The sequence below is a fragment of the Dreissena polymorpha genome, chromosome 3 (genome assembly GCF_020536995.1).
Source record: "Dreissena polymorpha isolate Duluth1 chromosome 3, UMN_Dpol_1.0, whole genome shotgun sequence".
NCBI lineage: Eukaryota > Metazoa > Mollusca > Bivalvia > Myida > Dreissenidae > Dreissena > Dreissena polymorpha.
The window spans coordinates 13,067,490-13,087,505 of record NC_068357.1 but is presented as its reverse complement, the minus strand read 5'-3'; the positions used below and the strand labels follow the sequence as shown (position 1 = coordinate 13,087,505).

The 20,016-nt window shown below is 34.9% G+C and overlaps 1 protein-coding gene across 1 annotated transcript in view; it reads right to left on the bottom strand.

Annotated features, from left to right (window-relative positions):
- The window catches only part of LOC127873028 (uncharacterized), an 82,576-nt gene extending 63,086 nt beyond the window's left edge, over positions 1 to 19,490 (bottom strand). Inside the window, exons 1-4 of the mRNA XM_052416585.1 lie at positions 18,980 to 19,490; positions 8,163 to 9,139; positions 1,386 to 1,756; positions 777 to 1,091 (exon numbers count right to left, since the gene is read on the bottom strand). Of these exons, the coding sequence (XP_052272545.1) occupies positions 1,395 to 1,756; positions 8,163 to 9,139; positions 18,980 to 19,314 (1,674 nt within the window). The 5' untranslated portion in view covers positions 19,315 to 19,490 and the 3' untranslated portion in view covers positions 777 to 1,091; positions 1,386 to 1,394. The remainder of the gene's footprint in view (positions 1 to 776; positions 1,092 to 1,385; positions 1,757 to 8,162; positions 9,140 to 18,979) is intronic.
- Positions 19,491 to 20,016: the final 526 nt, after the last annotated feature.

Here is a 20,016-nt window from a genome sequence, read left to right as displayed (position 1 = left end):
GACCGTTCATGATGACCTTGACCTTAACATTCTACAAATTAAATTGTGCAGCTTCATATGCATTTGAGAAGTCGTTACGAAGTTATAATGTATAGTAAATGAGCAATTTTGACCCAAATATTTGACCTTTGACCTTGAAGGATGACTTGACCTTTCAACACTCAAAATGTGCAGTCCATGAGATACACATGCATGCCAAATATGAAGTTTCTATGTTCAATATTGCAAAAGATATGACAAATGTTAAAGTTTAGTGATTTTGACCCATATATTTGACCTTTGACCTTCAAGGATGACCTTGACCTTTCACCACTCAAAATGTGCAGCTCTATGAGATACACATGCATGCACAATATGTAGTTGCTATCTTCAATATTGCAAAAGTTATGGCAAAATGTTAAAGTTTGAAGCAAACAAACACACAAACAAGAAAACAAACTAACAGACAGGGCAAAAACAATATGTCCCCCACTATAGTGGTTGGGGACATAAAAAAATACTATCATCCACACTTAAGTTTTTTAGCCAAAACTCTTTTCAGCATTAAGTAACAGTGACTTTGAACTTCACCCATATGTGAAATTTCAATTGAATATCTGTAGTATAAAACCTTAAGCTATATTTCAAGAACAAAGTGGGGTATAATCCTGCTACATTGCATGTCAGACTTACAGAACTTGGACAGTGAACTAATACAAAGACACTGAACACATGTGTTTCAATCAAATCCTTGTTAATGTATAAGAAACAGTAACATTGCAATGTTTTAGATTTACCTTAATCAGAGCAATATGCAGACGCTGACATCTGGGTGAGTAGTGCAGCTCATACTACATAGGGTATATACACTAAACAAGTCCATCAGATTTTTCTTGCTGATGTCATCCTTAGCATCCTTGCTCAGGAGCGACCTCAGTAGCTTGTTGCTCTCTTTCTCATCCGTCCTTGAGGCCACTCCATGCCTTTGGGATAGTCATCATTAAAAGTGCTCTGCTGTTTCTCCATTTTGCTCTGTATGGGTCCTGTCCGCAGGAACTGGCTTCTGTCTGTGGGCGACATTGCCTAGCGTCCCTTGTATCGGCTATGTCCACCTGGGAAAATATATTTAAACTTGTTTTTTACTGAATGAAAACATCACAGAATAACCCAAACAACAGTCATGTTTACCACTTCCACCAGGGAAAATATTTTATATTTTGCCTTTTAATTTGTAATTTGAGCACAGTGATCCTGGTTAAAACAGTGTTAATTACATACAGACAGCCATTCCATGACTTCAATACACAACACAGCCAAAAAATCAAAAAACAAAAACAAACAAGCCTACTGACCTCTAAAACATTGTGTCATTCAAATATTAATCACTAATTAAAATTAACACATACATCATCACACTATTCCACTCTGAAAACCAGGATGAAGTCGCTCTCAACCAAGCCCTCCATTCCCACAATGATGGAGGATGTGGTGCTGCTGTAGCAGACTGACACTGGTGCCTTCACTCCATCCTTCTCTGTAGCCAGAGTGGCCAGCTTCCTCTTACCCTCCCAGTCCACCTGTAGAATAGTGTGGGACAGACATCCACAGACCAGCACCTGGCCTGCAGGGGTCACATGTACACCCTCTGGGGAGTCTAGTGCTGGGTCTGTGAATGTAGCCAGGAGTGTTCCATCCCTGGCCAGGGTGAGGAGCTTGTCTTGGGAGTAGTTTGTAATGTACAGCTTGTCCCCTGTGGGACTCACAGCACACCTATATACTGCAAAACAGAGTAACATCAAGACATTGAATAACTGTAAATGTTAAATAATTTTATCAAACATTATAACTGCAGTGATATTGGATTACGTATGTGTTGTTATAAATATACAGTTAACACATCTTAAATATATAAATACATTCCAATAATTCAAGAATTAAGTGTGATATTAAACTTCAGTAGTAGTGTTATTGTGTAAAAGTTTAACATGTTGAAATGTGATTGGTGAGTTAGAAATGAAGTGTATCACAATAACACAGATGGAAACAATTACACAGTTTAATCAACATGTGTATATTATAAATGTTACTATAATGCAGCAATACTAGAATTCCCACACATGTACACATGTAAAACAATGTACTGACATAAGTGAAATTGACACAAGCAGAGATACTTCATACATGTGCAGTGTTACTTGTGTTTGTTTATAACAAGAAAAATAATGTTTCAAACAAAACACATATTGAGGCTTTTCTATCTAGTTTTTCACACAACCATTTACACAAGTCAGATGTTAAAATAAATAATTACAATTACATACCAGTGTTTTTTTTGGATGAAATATTCGGCCCCATTCCCCCATCTTTAGAGTATATATTTTTCCCCAAAATATTTTTAAAATTCCCCTCTCAAAAGTGTTTGTAATAGTTTGTAATGTACAGCTTGTCCCCTGTGTGACTCACAGCACACCTATATACTGCAAAACAGAGTAACATCAAGACATTGAATAACTGTAAATGTTAAATAATTTTATCAAACATTATAACTGCAGTGATATTGGATTACGTATGTGTTGTTATAAATATACAGTTAACACATCTTAAATATATAAATACATTCCAATAATTCAAGAATTAAGTGTGATATTAAACTTCAGTAGTAGTGTTATTGTGTAAAAGTTTAACATGTTGAAATGTGATTGGTGAGTTAGAAATGAAGTGTATCACAATAACACAGATGGAAACAATTACACAGTTTAATCAACATGTGTATATTATAAATGTTACTATAATGCAGCAATACTAGAATTCCCACACATGTACACATGTAAAACAATGTACTGACATAAGTGAAATTGACACAAGCAGAGATACTTCATACATGTGCAGTGTTACTTGTGTTTGTTTATAACAAGAAAAATAATGTTTCAAACAAAACACATATTGAGGCTTTTCTATCTTGTTTTTCACACAACCATTTACACAAGTCAGATGTTAAAATAAATAATTACAATTACATACCAGTGTTTTTTTTGGATGAAATATTCGGCCCCATTCCCCCATCTTTAGAGTATATATTTTTCCCCAAAATATTTTTTAAATTCCCCTCTCAAAAGTGTTATTCAATTTAATTAATACCTCATTTAAATACGTCTTTCGTTACGAATTTACTACAATTTTCCTGAACTGCATTCGCATGTTTACTTTATTTTAGCCTTTAACGCAAACCGTACGTAGTTCACTATCACGACTTTCACTTTAAGACATCTACCGCAAACCATATGTATTCCAACAGGTTGCACAACAACAAAAGCTATCGTAAACAAGGGCCACATTGGCCCTGAATCGCTCACCTGAACAAATTTAATAGCCTTAGGCCCAATGGTAATTGACAAGAAACAAATTTTCTTGAACAAATTTTTAGGGGAGCCTTTAAGGATCATCCTTGTAAAAAACATTGAAAATCCGACCAGCCCTTTCTGACAAGAAGATTTTTTAAGGTATTGACCATATATGGGCATGGCGGCCAGCTTGGTTATGTGACCAAATTTTTTTTTAACAAAATTTTTTTTTCGTGACGTAGGAATGCTCTACATGAAATTTGGTTGAAATTGGCTCAATGGTTTAGGAGAATATGATCTGCTCAGGTACGCTAAAAACTTAAACATTGAGATAAAAGGAATTTTTGCTTGTTTTGAAGAGATTCCTCCTTTTTCTCAAAATTGACAAGATATCATCGACTAAACAGGCAACCCATGTTTGCATAAGGATAAATCCTTTTACCAATCAACATATTTTGGACTGAACAATTTCTCAATTTCCCACAATGATCCAACCCTACCAGAGCAATTTCCTAAGCAATAATCACCTCCCATTTTAAAAATGGTATCCATTTAACCCTTTACCAATCAACATATTTTGGACTGAACAATTTCTCAATTTCCCACAATGATTCAACCCTACCAGAGCAATTTCCTAAGCAATAATCACCTCCCATTTTAAAGGAAAAATAATTTCTCATCAACAAAACTACAGCATTAATTGATTTCTGGTAGTTAACCCTTTTCCAAATTGAAAGAGGTTGCAGACGACAAATTAAATTATAATGGAATAAGAAGAAACTGATTTAATAGGGTAGGAAGCATTGTGATGAAAGGAGAAAATGCTAATTTCAGCAATTTCTCCTTTTATTTCAATGATTTCCACAGTCACAAACATTTGCAGAAAGAATTAACTGTTCTGGGTTAAGGGTTTATGTGGTCTGCAGCAAAGCCATCAGAAGAGAATCGTGTCAGAGAAACCTGGCCTGTAGCCAGCAAATCCTTTACTCTAATAGCACTATTAATTGGAAAAAAGAGTACACTATAATTATTTCTAAATCTGCCATCTCAAGGAGATAATTCTGGACTTAATGGTCTGATGTTGCTCATTTTCGACAGGGCTCGAGTTTTCATTGATATGAAGACACTGTGCAAGTTTGGAAAGAATTGGATGAAAAATTTGGACTTTATTGCATAAACACCATTTTCTCAATTCAAGAGGAGGTAATTCTGTACTTCATGGACCAATAATGCTCATTTTTTGTAGGGTTTGTGTCCTCATTGATATGAAGACACTGTGCAAATTTGGAAAGGATCGGACAAAAAATGTGAAAGATTTTTGAAAGTTTTCACAAAATAGGCAAAAACGAATAAACATGCAAAGTTCAACGAGCTCCTGCGGCCATTTTTTTTGACGAATCAAATTTCTTTGAACAACTTTTTCAGGGGAGCCTTCAAAGGTCATCCCTGTGAAATTTTTTGAAAATCTGATGAGCGATTTCTGACAAGAAAATTTTTTAAGGTTTTTACCATATATGGTCATGGCGGCCATCTTGGTTATGTGATCAAATTTTTTTAACAATTCTTTTGTCCCATGACCTAGGGATGCTCCACATGAAATTTAGTTGAAATTGGCTCAATGGTTTAGTAGAAGAAGATGTTTACAAATTGTTTACAGACAGACAGACAGACGGACGGACGGACGCCGGACGGTGAGTGATCACAATAGCTCACCCCGAGCTATCGCTCAGGTGAGCTAAAAAATTGACAAATCTGTTTTAACTTAAAAATAAATTGATATTCTTTTCAAACAAGTACAACTTAAAAGTCAGTCTTCTTCAAATGCCGGCAGTGAAACGCCAGAAACGTCCGGTCAAGAGAGTATTGAAAGACTGTTTAGTTTGCTCAACCTGCTTTGCACGCCACAGAGAAACAGGCTTTGGGAAGCTACACTGAAGTCCCTGATCAGACTTTGTCTGCACACGGAGAGACTTGGTGAAGAGAAGGTCACCAGAATAATTGATAAATTCGCTGTAAAGCCCAGAAATGTTGAACTTAGAACATGAACATATCATGTTAATGAATAAAAGAGTTTGAATTATGCTTTTCTCCCTCTGTATGGTGAATTATAGTGTAAAAACTTGATTTTGTACTGTTACTAGCTAAGCATAGAAATTTTCCCCTTTTACGCGCGAATTTTCCCCCTCTCAGGGTACTCGACCCCCTTCCCCCAAAACTGAAAAAAAAAACACTGCATACATACGTTTGAAAACTCCTAAAAATACAATAACAACAATTTTAAAAGTGTATCAATTGAATATGATTTGATTTTATCTGTTATTTAGAAAACATTGCACATGTGCAGTTATCAACCACAAAAATGATTATGGCGTGTTACAAAGTGTTTCTTTCCCACAAAGTCAGTTTGTAGTGACAGCTAAAATACTTCATTACTCATGTTTACAAATCAATAATAATGAAAATCTGTCTGGCTTCTGTAGAAATCAAAGGGCAAATATACTTGGCATGAAAATTCAAACACAGAATAATTTTGTACATGGGGAACTTGGAAGATCATCTTTGATAATTAAAAGAGCCATTAATGTAATACGGTATTGGCTGAAAATTATGTAAAGTGTATTTATAGCCACATGTTTGAGAATTTAATAAATAAACCAAATAACCATTCTTGGGCAAAATCTGTTTGTAATCTGTTGCAGACCTTAGGCTCTCAATATGATTTGCTAAACCATGGTGTAGGTGATGAAAAGTGTTTTTTATCCTTGGTAAAGTCCAGATAAAATGATACATTTATCTAAAATTGGATGTCAGAACTTAATAACTCTTCAAGAGCAATCAGGCCTTTTCCAATGCAAATCTGGTTGTTTTTTTTCCCAATTGAAAAAAAAAAAAACAATTCCAACTTCCAACAATTGCAAATTTGGTTTTTTTTTCCGCCGCTAAAAATGCGCAAAATAACATTACATTAATCTGCAAACTAAACATTGGGGAAAACCCGCCTGTTTTAAGCCCGGCTTTGTATCGATCAACACTGCACACTGTGCAGGTAATCATTAATAATCAAAATGGCGTCTCACAACAGCAAATATTGCGTTGCCAAAATAAGAAACAAGAGGGCCAAGATGGCCCTAGTTCGCTCACCTGAGAGGAGTCGGTTCATTCAATCTTTACCAAATGTCAAACTTGACCTAGATATTGTCCAGACAAACATCCTGGTCAAGTTTCATCATTATTGAACCAAAACTCTGGCGTATGGAGTGTTATTGTTTTTGTAAGACTTGACCTGGTCACCTATAATTTGAGTTGACCCCCCTTACCAAACATCAAACTAAATTGCTTACAAAAATAAATATTATTACCAAGATTCATAAAATCTGAAACAAAATTGTGACCTCTAGAGTGTTTACAAAGATTTTCTATAATATAATGAAAATTTGGACAATCTAAGGGCAATAATTATGGCATTAATTATGTGATTTTGCTCATTATCAAACTTGACCGAGATCTATCAGCAACTTTGATAAAGAATGCTTAAGAAATGTGAATGCTAAAATGTTAACAAACCAAATGTGGACAGACAGACGGCGGACAAAGACCAATCCTAAAACCTTACCTGAGCAATCAGGTGAGCTAAAAAGTGTGTTTCACCGATCTGAGCAATTTTCCAACTTGTCATAGAAATCAATAAAACCAATGTATTGACTGAGTTTCACGATGATTAGGCAAAAAATGTGACTTCTATAGTGTTAGATCACAAGGTTTCTCTCTAGTCACATAAGGAATACTGCCCCACCCCCTTGCGGCCATGTTTTTTTACCGATCGGGACCATTTGCAAACTCATCTGAGATATATATAAAACCAATCTTTTCACCAAGTTTCATGATGATTGGGCAAACAATGTAACTTCTAGAGTGTTCACAAGCTTTTTTTACTATATAAATATAAGAAAACTGCCCCCCCCCCGGCAGCCATGTTATTCAACTGACCGGAACCATTTTTTAACTCAACTCTCGTATCAAGGAAACAAATGTTCTGACCAAATTTTCATGAAAATTGGACAAAAAATGTGACTTCAAGAGTGTTCACATGTTTTCACTATATACATATAGAGAAAAATGCCCCGCCCACTGGCGGCCATGTTTTTTCGACGATCTGGACCATTTTAGAACACGTCCGAGATATCAATTAAGCCAATGTTTTGACCAACTTTCATGATGATTGGGCAAAAATTGTGACTTCTAGAGTGTTTACAAGGTTTCTCTATAGCAAAATAAGGAAAACTGCCCCGCCCACTGGCGGCCATGTTTTTCAAAGGACCGGAACCACTTTTGAACTCAACCAACATATCATTAAGGCAAACATTTTGACAAAATTTCATGAAAATTGGGCCAAAAATGTGACTTCTAGAGTGTTCACATGTTTTCACTATATACATATAGAGAAAAATGCCCCGCCCAATGCCGGCCATGTTTTTTCACCGATCTGGACCATTTTCAAACTCGTCCGAGATATCAATAAAACCAATGTTTTGACCAACTTTCATGATGATTGGGCAAAAATTGTGACTTCGTTTACAAGGTTTCTCTATATAGGTAATCAACAACAAAAATTCTTGTCCTAGACCTTTTTATGTATTGATACTTTATTTAACAACTTATAAAATGAAATACTGATAACAATTCATGCCTTAATATGTGTTACTATGTTTTGATCATGTATACTCATGGACTGTATGTCAATTTTATATATTGAATCAACCATACACCATATATAATAGAGCAATTATTACTTTTTAATACGTATTTCTAATGATATCAGGATGAATCTACAATGATTCTTACCAGTACAATCATCTGATTTATCCACATAGAGTCTGCAGACCTGTTTTCCACTCAGTGAGTACTTGAACAGTACAGTACCAGAGCAGATGAACAGATCTCCCTGGTGATGGGCAAAACCATAACATCTATGTTGTAACTGAAACTTTCTCCCTGGAATAAGCTGGCTCTTGGTAACTGTGATAAACTGGACCTCATGCGTCTTCAGATCATTCACAGCCATTGCCACCTTACTGGGTGTGATCAGACATATGTCCTGTGGACGAGCAGTCATTCCACAGTGACTCACTACCTTGAACAGCTGGTCCAGCAGTGTGATTTTCTTTTTATTGTAGTCTGCAATCAGGATCTGTCCATCAGGAAGAACACATATGCCTGTCATATAACATAAATCACTTGGTATTCTCACATTGTGCTCAGAATTCCCCTCGACATTAAACACCTTGGCTGATTTTCCCAGCAGAGTCCATGCCTGCTGTATTATAGGCTTACATTTTATGCTGGTTATAAGGCAGAGCTCCTTATTATCTCCAATTTTCTGAACGAGTTCATGGAATTGTGACAAGTCATTGTGAAGACCGGCGCATTTATGAATCAAACTTGTAACTGACCCTTTTATGCTGATAACTTCATCTTTCATCTCGTTTAGTTCCTTCACAGTAATATTATCAAATTCATTCAAGATAGAAAGTACAGTCCTACACATTTCTTCTTTTATATATTGTTCATTTTTATCAGATGTACTCACGGAACTATTAACACATTCGTCTATGGTAGTATTAATATGAACAAGCATTTGTTTTTTTATATACGCTTTATGTTCCTTGTATGTTCCCTGCAATGACTGAACACTGAGCTCCTGACTGATATGTAGGCTTTTTACTTCTCCCAAGACAGTTTCCAGCTCCACTGACAGTCCCTGCAGGTCTGTATGCTGCGTGTTGGTCAGTTCCAAAATCGGAGTAACTTTACTGCACTGGCTGAAATGAACAAACAATACATGTACATACTAAGGAATAGTCAGTGATGTTTAACTATTTAATGCTTCAAACAAGTATACAGTGTCAAATAAAAACAAACATGGAAAATAAAAATGAAAGCTTTTTTCTTAAGCTTAATATAGGGGTATATAGATTTTCCCTTTTCTCTCTGTCCTTCCATCCGCGTGACTATTCTGTCGTATTTAACTCAACACGTATTCCTGCAACTTTATGAGTACATAAACCTAGCATGTATGCTTGCGCGCCTCTATATTTTGGTTCTGGTTTTCTCAACATAATTTTTACAAAAATGAAATATTTGTCCAATGTTAATTTAACAGTATTCCTGCTAGAAGACTGACAGTTAACATTAATTTTTACCTTCGTATTGATTAATTGTGCGCACCTGCATATTTTGGTATGTCTCTTTTCAACATACCTGGAAATAAGGCTCTATTTAGCAAAGAGATCAAATTTTAAATTTTGTTGTGAGTAAATCAAATAATACAGCTGATAGTGGGATGAAATGTTCTAAACATATTACCCACCATGTGAAATAATGCATTTGTTAAATGTTTTAAAGGATGATCTTCAGTTTCAAGTGATTGGTCTATTGTTAATTGATATGTGACATTGAAATTTCATACAGAAGCAAGACTAGAGACAAAGATTTTTTTAAAACTGGGAATGCCAATTCAAATTGGCGAAACTACAAAAACACACATTTTCAGGAGACGTACTTTTATCAATTTTTTATTTTACAAATAATCAAATAAATATTATTTTTAACATCTTTAAAAGTGTCTTAACATGAAGCACGTTCGTATGGAATGACTTTGACCGTAAATAAATCTGCTCTAAATAGTATCTTCGGCATTTAGAATTGCATTTATGTGAAGTTTCGGCAATTTTGACAGCTAACTGTGATATATTTGAAAGGATATTCCACTGTTTTTCATTAGAATTAGCAAAGTTGTGGGTATTTTTCTCTGTTGTATACGATGGCATCGGCAATTCTATATTTTTATTGTGGCCTCAACTTAGTAACTTGTAGGAACAACTTTTAAAGTTGTGGAAATAATTTAATAACTTGTGGCCTCAGCATAGTACATTGTTCCAACAACTTATTAAGTTGAGACCTCAGCTAAGTTACTTGTGGCCACAACCTCATTACTTGTTCCCAGAACTTATAAACTTGTGGCCTCAACTTAGTAAGTTGTTCTTTCAACTTAATAACTTGTGGGAACCACTTTTTAAGTTGAGGCCTCAGCTTGGTAACTTGTGGCGACAACTTCATAATTTGCTCCCACAACTTATTAAGTTGTTGCCTCAACTTAGTAAGTTGTTCCCTCAATATAATTACTTGTGGGAACAACTTACTTAGTTGAGGCCACTACTTTAAGTTTAACCGATCAAATCGACCCTTTTATCACAATTACTACCCCTTATACTACTAGGTGCACGGATTCGAGCGTCGGGCTGAGCACTACCCATGCAAGCCTAAGATCCCTGGTTCGAGCCCCTGTCTAAGCACTTGCCATGTAAACTATGGATTCCAGGTTTGAGCTCCTGTCTGAGCAATTGCAATGTAAGCAACTGGGTTCAGGGTTCGAACCCCGGTCTGAGTACTCGCTACGTAAGCGATGGATTCCAGTTTCATATCGCGGCCTGAGAGCTCCCTGTGTACACGATCGGTTTTCGGCTCCATCCTTTAGCACTTTTCCTATAAGCGACTGGAACCCAAGTTTGAGCATTCCCACTCTGAGTAACGGGTGCCAGGTTCGAGGCCCTGTCGGAGCACTTACCCTGTATGCTATAGGTCTTGGGTTTCAGCCCCGGTTTAAGCACTTAAAATATAAGCGAACAGTCTCTGATTCTCTGAACCCGTAGCTTATAGTCCAAACGCTCAGACTGGGGTTCGAAAACGTAATCCGTCGCTTACAAGGCAAGTGGCCAGGCAGATGCTGGAACCGGGGATCCATAGCTTTCAGGGCTTGTGCTCAGACTGGGGCTCAAACCCGGGACCTGTCGCTGTTGGTGTGAATTCTCAATTTGGGATTCAAGCCGTCGCTTTCAGGGCAAGTCCTCAAACTGGGGCTCGAAGCCGAGACCCAAAACTTTTAGGTCTAGTGCTCGTACCGTGATTCAAACCTATGAACCATCGCTAACTTCTAATCAGGCATCTCGCACTCGCTTTGTAAGCGATGGTTCCCGGGATCGAGTCCCGGTCAGAGCACTCGCCATTTGCCAGAAGGGTTTCAGTTTGAATCAAGAACATGATGGACCATTCTCTTACGAAGCAAGTGCTTTGGGATTCGAAACCGGAATCCGACGCGTATGTGGCTAGTGTTCAGACCAGGGTTGGAACCCTGAACCCATTTGCTAACATGGAAAGTGCTCAGACAGGGTCTCAAACTTCGGATCCATAGCTTACCTGGCAAGTTCTCAGACAAGGGCTTAAACCCAGCATTAATTGCTTACAGAGATAGTGATCAGAATGGTGCTGGAACCGGAACACACAATAGTACGTGTAAAGGGTACTAACTGTGATTAAAGATGAAACAGCCGATCTGATTGGTTAAAATAAGTTGTGGTCTAAACTTAATTAGTTGTGTCCACAACTTAAGTTGTGTCCTCATCTTAGTAACTTGTGGCCAGAAGACCACAACATAATAAGTTGTAGGAACAAGTTATTAGTTGTGACCACAAGTTACTAAGTTAAGGTCTCAACATTTTGTATTCTTTGAATCTCTGAAAGCCCCAGACTTGATATCGCAGTTGAAAGCTAGAAATTTTGACGAAAACCTTCACTATGATGCTTTGTTTCAGACTAAACTGCTTTGGTGCAAGTTATGCTTTGATGCTCATTTTATTTCCTATGATTCCAATGCGTTTGCGCTCAGGAATATAGTCTCTTGACCAGCTTGTACAGTATGTTGAATATATAAATGTTGCTCGATACTCTGTTTATGAAACACATTAAAAAAAGATAGACAATGGTACCAATTTAAAAGGAGTTAATCATAAGTGTTAACCAAAGAGATCTCTTTTTGAGTTCATCAATTCTGTAAAATGTACATACATTGAATTATTCTATAAGCAAAAAATTTACATTTCGTCAATTTATCTTTTCAAAATACACGGCTATATTGATACTAGTATATTGATACTTTAGCGCGCAAAATGCCTTAGTAACATTTTTTTCCGCTTCGTCGTTTTGACTACATTCAATTGCAGTTTGTAATTACATCACATGACTAATTTGAGATATTGCGCTTGGTTAACTAGTTCGTCATTTAGGGGGTATATGCGCACTGATTTCCAGCTTTGAACAGTATCGAAATCACGAAATGCTAAAAAATGTAGGTTCGGCATTTTGAATGGGGACCATCGAACAAAGTTCTTAACCGGGTTTTGTTAGGTCAAAAACTAGATTGAAAGGCCAAATAATATAAAAAAGGTTCTTACAACTTTAGACGTCATATTAAGCATAGAATCTTAATGAAACCTTGTCAGAAAATTTTTTCAAATGATGTTTTTCTTGAGTTGAACAAAAGTTTTGGTTCGTTGAAAACATGGCTTCCATGGGACGGGGCAGTTTTCCTTCTTTGGCTATAGTGTAGCCTTGTGAATACTTTAGAGGTCACATTGTTAGTCAAATCTTCATAAAATGTCAGAACATTTGTTCTTATGATAACTCAGCTCTCAGCTGAGTTCAAAAATGGTTGTGGTTTGTCAAAAACATGGCAACCAGAGGGCGGGGTAGTTTCCTTATATGGCTATATAAAAACCCTGCTAATGCTCTTTTGGCCAATCTTCATGGATGGAACTTAGTTCAAGCATTTTTCCAAATAAAATCTTGGCTGAGTTTGAAACTGGGTCACATGAGGTCTAAAATAAGGTCACTAGGTCTAATTTAAAACAAGGGCTGTTTGTAAAACACGCATGCCCCCCAAATAGGTTGTCAGTTGTAATGGCAGCCATTGTGTGAATCCGTTTTTTGTCACTGTGACCTTGACTTTTGACCTAGTGACCTGAAAATCAATAGGGGTCATCTGCCAGTCATGATCAATGTACCTATGAAGTTTCATGATTCTAGGCCTAAGCGTTCTTGAGTTATCATCTCGAAACCATTTTACTGTTTCGAGTCACTGTGACCTTTACCTTTGACATAGTGATCTGAAATTCAATAGGGGTCATCTGCCAGTCATGATCAATGTATTTATGAAGTTTCATGATCCTAGGCCAAAGCATTCTTGAGTTATCATCCGGAAACCATTTTACTATTTCAAATCACTGTGACCTTGACCTTTGACCTAGTGACCTGAAAATCAATCGGGGTCATCTGCCAGTAATGATCAAATTACCATTGAAGTTTCATGATCCTAGGCCTTCGCGTATGGGCCGATGGACGGACCGACAGACATGTGCAAAACAATATACCCCCTCTTCTTCAAAGGGGGGCATAAAAAGGCTTTTTAACACTCTAAAATTGCTGTACCAATCTTCCTGCGACTTGGTAAAAAACATTTGTAGTAATGATGTATTGGCCATGGCTGAAAATAAGAATGTACCCACACATTAAATATTTATGTTTCATGAGGTACTTGTATTATTCTTAGCTCAACCTTTGCTTAATAGATTCGTTCATTTGGGTCTCAGGTAAGTGCGTTCATGACCATGTCCCTAATGAAAAGGTTCTAAATACTACATTTTCTTTCTATATTTTCAGTAGTCTTCAGTTAGTTCTTGATATTGTCTCAATATGGTTTTGTGCGACAAGTGAATGCTAGTATTATAATCTGCTGTTAAAGACTGATATAAATTATGCATGTTGTTAACATTAACCAACAAGTTAGGCAACTCGTGACATCACAATTTGGGAAGTAAACAAAAAGTGGTTCTTTATTACTTTGTTTTATGTTGGTCTAAATAATGTTTAAGAGCTCTTTTCTGGTTGGATTAAACAGTCCCAAATAGCCCAATCAAGACAGTAGAAACACGTATCTGACAGAACATACAATTTCACGCTGCATGCGAACTATTTACAACACAAAAATTGTAAACCAAAATGTTTGGAATATTTGTTTTCGCAGTTAAAGACAGGGTTCCAGACTGAAATCAATGTGTCATTAATTTAAAATCATTTTTTATTGGTTAAAACCAGGAAAGTGGTATTATGTCTGCGGAAAACATAAGACTTTTGATTAAATTTTGTTTCTGCCAATATTTGCCGAGTGGTTACGGAAATTACCTATTGTACAGATAAAGTGACAGGCATAGGCTCAAAAGACAGAATAGCCTTCATATTTCAAGTGTATCGGCCTTGAAATTGTCACTTTATTCAATTAGAAGCAAACTCATATATTTATCAACAAGTTATAGCCAGTAGCATTAAAATCTTAGGGTGCATTCATTTTGTTTTTTGGAAACGGCGACACGCTGTTTTTTGGAAAGGGACAATAAATAATTTCTGCAACCACTGGGAAAATTTCACCAAATTTTCGTCAAAATTCTCATATTTTCCGCAAATATTCTACCACTTTCTTGTTAAGTAGCAATACGTAAATGATTTAAAAGCAATATTACCTTGATTTTGGCCAGGAACTCTTACATAATTTCCAAAAGACGCCTCAAATTTAGGACTTACAATATTGAAACAAAAAAATTCAGTTTATCCTTTTTTCAATAGTTTTATTAATTCCTAAAACTTCAACCACCCACTTATTTTGGAAATTATGACACTTATCTGATAAATGATATCTTTAGTTATTTCTATGTATTAAAAAAATTCTATCAAATAATAATTTTTGGTAAACACAATGTTAATATTATATATAGTTTGAAAACAATATAAATTTATTGATTTATTAAAAAATATTACAATTATAAGATGTTAATATTATATATAGTTTGAAAACAATATAAATTTATTGATTTTTTAAAAAATATTACAATTATAAAATGTTTTCTTAGAAAAATGATGACATGACAGATTGATAGGATTTTATATTAACTGCTAAATCACTGGTTTGCTAAGATGCCATCCTAGAATTTTCTTGTTACTACGGAAGTACCTAAAATGTCAAATACTTTGCCTTAATTTTGTAAAGACATATAATGTTTATTAAATGTCTTACTTTTAATACAAATGTTTTCATTCATATATTTCATTCACATATATATAGGATCTGGCATGAGTTGCCATATCATACCATATTTTATTAAACGAGTTCAGGAATTTTGTAAGTAAGCGAGCCTTTGGCGAGCTTACTAACAAATTTCCTGGACGAGTTTACACGTTTAATAAAATATTGTATGATATGACAACGAGTGTCAGATCTTTTTTATCACATGCTTTTAAATGAGCAAATTAAATATTTACGCAAACATAATGATAAATCCCAAATGTTGTTTACATTTCATGACGTCATTTGACGTTGCAACGTCATTTCAGCAAAATAACAAAATGCGATTGGTCAATAAACAAAAACTAATTAAGCCAATGAAAACGCTTAAAAATGTTATATAACACATGTGTAATATAAAAAAATAAGGGTATAGCATGTGATAAAAAAAGTAAATGAACTCTGAATAGTGGCTGAATATACTGGAAAATAGGCTATACACCTATTGAAATTAAAAACAAAAACCTACTTTAATATCTGCATTTTCTTATAAAAAGTGGTATTTAAAATTAGTAAAGAAGATCTTATTTTGAATTCCAAGAATAGACATCAGAATTATAAATGTTTTGTAGAATTACCTTGATCCGAAAAAAATTTATGAAACATATAATTTAGGGAGTAATTCATTATAGTTAACAGAAAATGCTTTCAGAAACCCTAACCAGTATTTCTGCAATCATTTGTCATCAATAACTTTTTTTAAATCATTGGTTCATGCTAATTTTGTATTTATAATGTTCAGCAACCTCAGGAACATAAAAGCAAGTGTATATTTGGCTTCTTTTTTACTAAATTATTAATGTCAGTCTAAGAAAATATATTGTTTAAGAGATTTCTTTCATATTGGAACAACTCAACTCCAGAGACATTATGGGTAGAATAATTCTGGTTAACCTAAAGGCTGTCTTTCGTTAAAGAAATGTGACTTACTTTTTAAGGCTTTGTATTCTGCCTTTGACCATTTTCACCAAGAGATATGAGAGCTGTATGAGAATATTGTTTGATCAAATGGAAATAATAACCACATGTAAAATTAAAATCATATCAGGGAATCAAAAGTTACATGCTAAAACATAATCTAAATTGATGGACTCAAAGAAAAAAGACAGTGCACCTACTATATGCCCCCTTCATGGTCAAAATGAGCAAACAATTGTCATTTTTTACATATAGAATGTTAACAAAAAACATGGCCATGCCACAAAACCACCATGATTCAAAGCTTATTAATTCTATATAATTATCCAATCAGAAGCAAGGTCTTCAAGTAAGCTTAAACATATAATAATAACAGAAGAATTCTTCAAACTGAACTGAAGTTATTAACTGCATCAATTTTTTATTTTGACTTTTAACTAACTGTAATCTGAGCTAGGTCTCCGTGTTAGCTACCAAACAACACACTACCTTCATCAAAACTCAAGTTATTTGGCAAAACAGTGTTTTTCTGTCAGTAACAGTGACTTTGACCCAACTAGCCCCAATTGCAATCCTGAAGCTAGGTCAGCATATAGGCTACCTACACATCTCATTTCAATGCAATATCGCCATGAAAACATGTTTCTGTACAGAAACTTTTTTATTTAGTTACAGCGTATGGCCAAAGAAACCATAATTGACAAATACTCATATTACACAGGTAGCAATCTCCCTGATATGAATGTATGATATATTAAACAAAACAAAAGTTGTGTATAGTTTACATGCTATGTAAAACAAGATGTGTTTGTGAAACACAATGTCCCCCTATATGATGTTTGACCTTGTAGGATGACCTTGACCTTGTGAAGGATGACCTTGACCTTTCACCACTCAAAATGTGCAGCTCCATGAGATACACATACATGCCAAATATCAAGTTGCTATCTTCAATATTGCAAAAGTATTCATAAAATAAGCGATTTGGGCCACATATATTTGACCTCTGACCTTGAAGGATGACCTTGACCTTGACCTTTCACCACTAAAAAAGTGCAGCTCCATGAGATGCACATGCATGCCAAATATCAAGTTGCTATCTTCAATATTGCAAAAGTATTTATAAAATAAGCGATTTCGGCCACATATATTCGACCTCTGACCTTGAAGGATGACCTTGACCTTTCACCACTCAAAATGTGCAGCTCCATGAGATACACATGCATGCCTAATATCAAGTTGCTATCTTCAATATTGCAAAAGTATTCATAAAATGAGCGATTTTGGCCACATATATTTGACCTCTGACCTTGAAGGATGACCTTGACCTTGACCTTTCACCACTCAAAATGTGCAGCTTCATGAGATACACATGTATGCCAAATATGAAGTTGCTATCTTCAATATAGCAAAAGTTATTGCATAAAAAAAGTTATTTGTTTTGAAACAAAATTATTTAAGATAATTAATTTAAACTAAGCATACATTGAGTTATATGGACATAAATTATTGATAACACACTTCTTCTCTAAGTAAAAACATTATTATACCATATGTTGCCTTTTTTCATTATTTATCTGTAAAAGTGTTGTATGCATTTCTTCACTTAAAATACAATGTCTTTCATACTTGGTACTCAAGTTAAAGGTTAAAGATTTTGTGGTTGTTAATGTTATATGAAAATATGAAAATTTAGTATTCTCTTTTAATTGTTACACATTTAAGTGACATATAAATATCTTAAAGAGCAAATTTTATTTGTGAAATGCCTTTTATTTAGGCTGGTACAATTCAATCAGCACAGCTTTCTAAGGTCACCACAGACCTTTTTTTAATGAAAATAATTTTCATTGCATTGTATAATATCATGGTACACCTTGTGACTAATAATACATATGCAAATTTGAAAGAAGGCTCATTGTAATTAAAATGTTAAATCTGTGTGCATTTATATGTTTATATGAATATAGAAACAATAATGATTAATAGATCCCTAAAAAAAGTACTGGTAAGAGATAAACACATGAATGTGTGTTTATTAAGAGACAGGCTGTCTGGTTAGTGCAATGGTTGGTACACTTGCTTCCCGTGTTGGTGACACAAGTTTAATCCCCGTTGATGCATGTACATTGGGTTCGTGGTCATCATAGAAGACAGAGTGGGTTTCCTCCGTGTACTATGGTTTCCAGAAAAGCACTAGACCACAACAAAATTAAATATCTTGTAGTAGAAATATATACCGCCAGCCAAATATTCGAGCTATTTTAAGTACTTTAAAACTTTGAAAGAATGTCACCCAACCGTAATCCCTGTGACAGGGATCAAATTTATTATCTTAAGACTAGTTTCTACTCGCAAATTATTATGAGCAGCTTTAATTCCGACTCCCATAATAATAATCTTTCTTACAATGTTTTCCTGTCCAAAACGACAGTTTGAAAACAAGGATATTCCAATACAATATATCCACAAAAGTTGTTAAAAACAACCATGCTTATCTCTTAATACATACATTTTCTGTCTATTCCCCAATAATCCAGAATAATCAAGATATCTTATTTCAAAAGCCAAATTTTGCAAATATTGAGATTAAATGTGTTTCACAATGTATAAACACAATCACTGTTTACGGTAAGTATATGTGTAAGGCTCAGGTAAACGCATGAATCATATCTTTCAAAATTGTGAAAATCAATTATTTATAACTAAAGGAATATAAATTACTAGTTGGTACCTGTGAATTGTTAAAACACAATCAGAGCAGCACAGCTGACTGTGGTCATGACAAAACTGTGCCAGTGTTTTATCCTCATGAAATTCACACATCCTGAGAAAATCCTCCTCCGCCTTTAAAACTGGCCATTTCTGAATATCTCCCCTTCCACATGTTTTATGTTTTGTAAACAACTGACCATGATGGATTACACACTTTTTACAATAAAACCTCAAACATGTCTCACAATAAATGTCTGCAGATTCCTCAAGATTCTGCTCTAAACAAGATGTGCAACAAAAGTTTTCAACCATACGCAAACGTTTTGGAAGCGAAGAGAATGAACCTGTTGCCATTTTGTTATTGTGTGCATAAATTACAAATCCTTTTGTTCAAATAGTAAACGTATATTTCTGGGAAAAGGTCCATGAAACACAAGCATATAGTTATAATGAAAAGTTAATCAGCCCAATAATTTCACACTGAAATAAGTTCAAACACAAATCAAATTCAAGCCCAATATCATTCAAACTTTACCGTCACTTAACAAAGTAAGTATGTAAAATACCACATTCGCTAAAGGGTTAGAGTAAACCAAATTGTTACATCCTAATAAAGAAGGAAGTTTTAACCGCTGTGTAAAATCAAAATGGAAGTATCTCACTGCTTGAAGTTTAACAGTTAATTGTGCGAAAGTCAGTGTTGCCACAATACTTGTGGACAAAATGCAATTTATGAAGACTTCACAATGGCTTTATTCATAATTGTGAAAATAACAAAAATCAACATTCTAACTATATGCAATCCAATAGTCTTATTGATTAATTTTGAATAAATGCATATAGTAATTACCATTTTAACATGTTTTCTTTTAGAATATTTTTCATTTCAACAGATGTTTGACGTGTTTAACAATGAAATTCGATATTGGTCTCACTGAATTAGATTTAATGAACAATAGGTCCCAAAAAAATATAAGGTATACTGGCTTTCTGCTACCGTATTCAAGCTTTTTTTCAGTCTGCACTGTATAAACAAAATAATCTCAAAAGATGAGT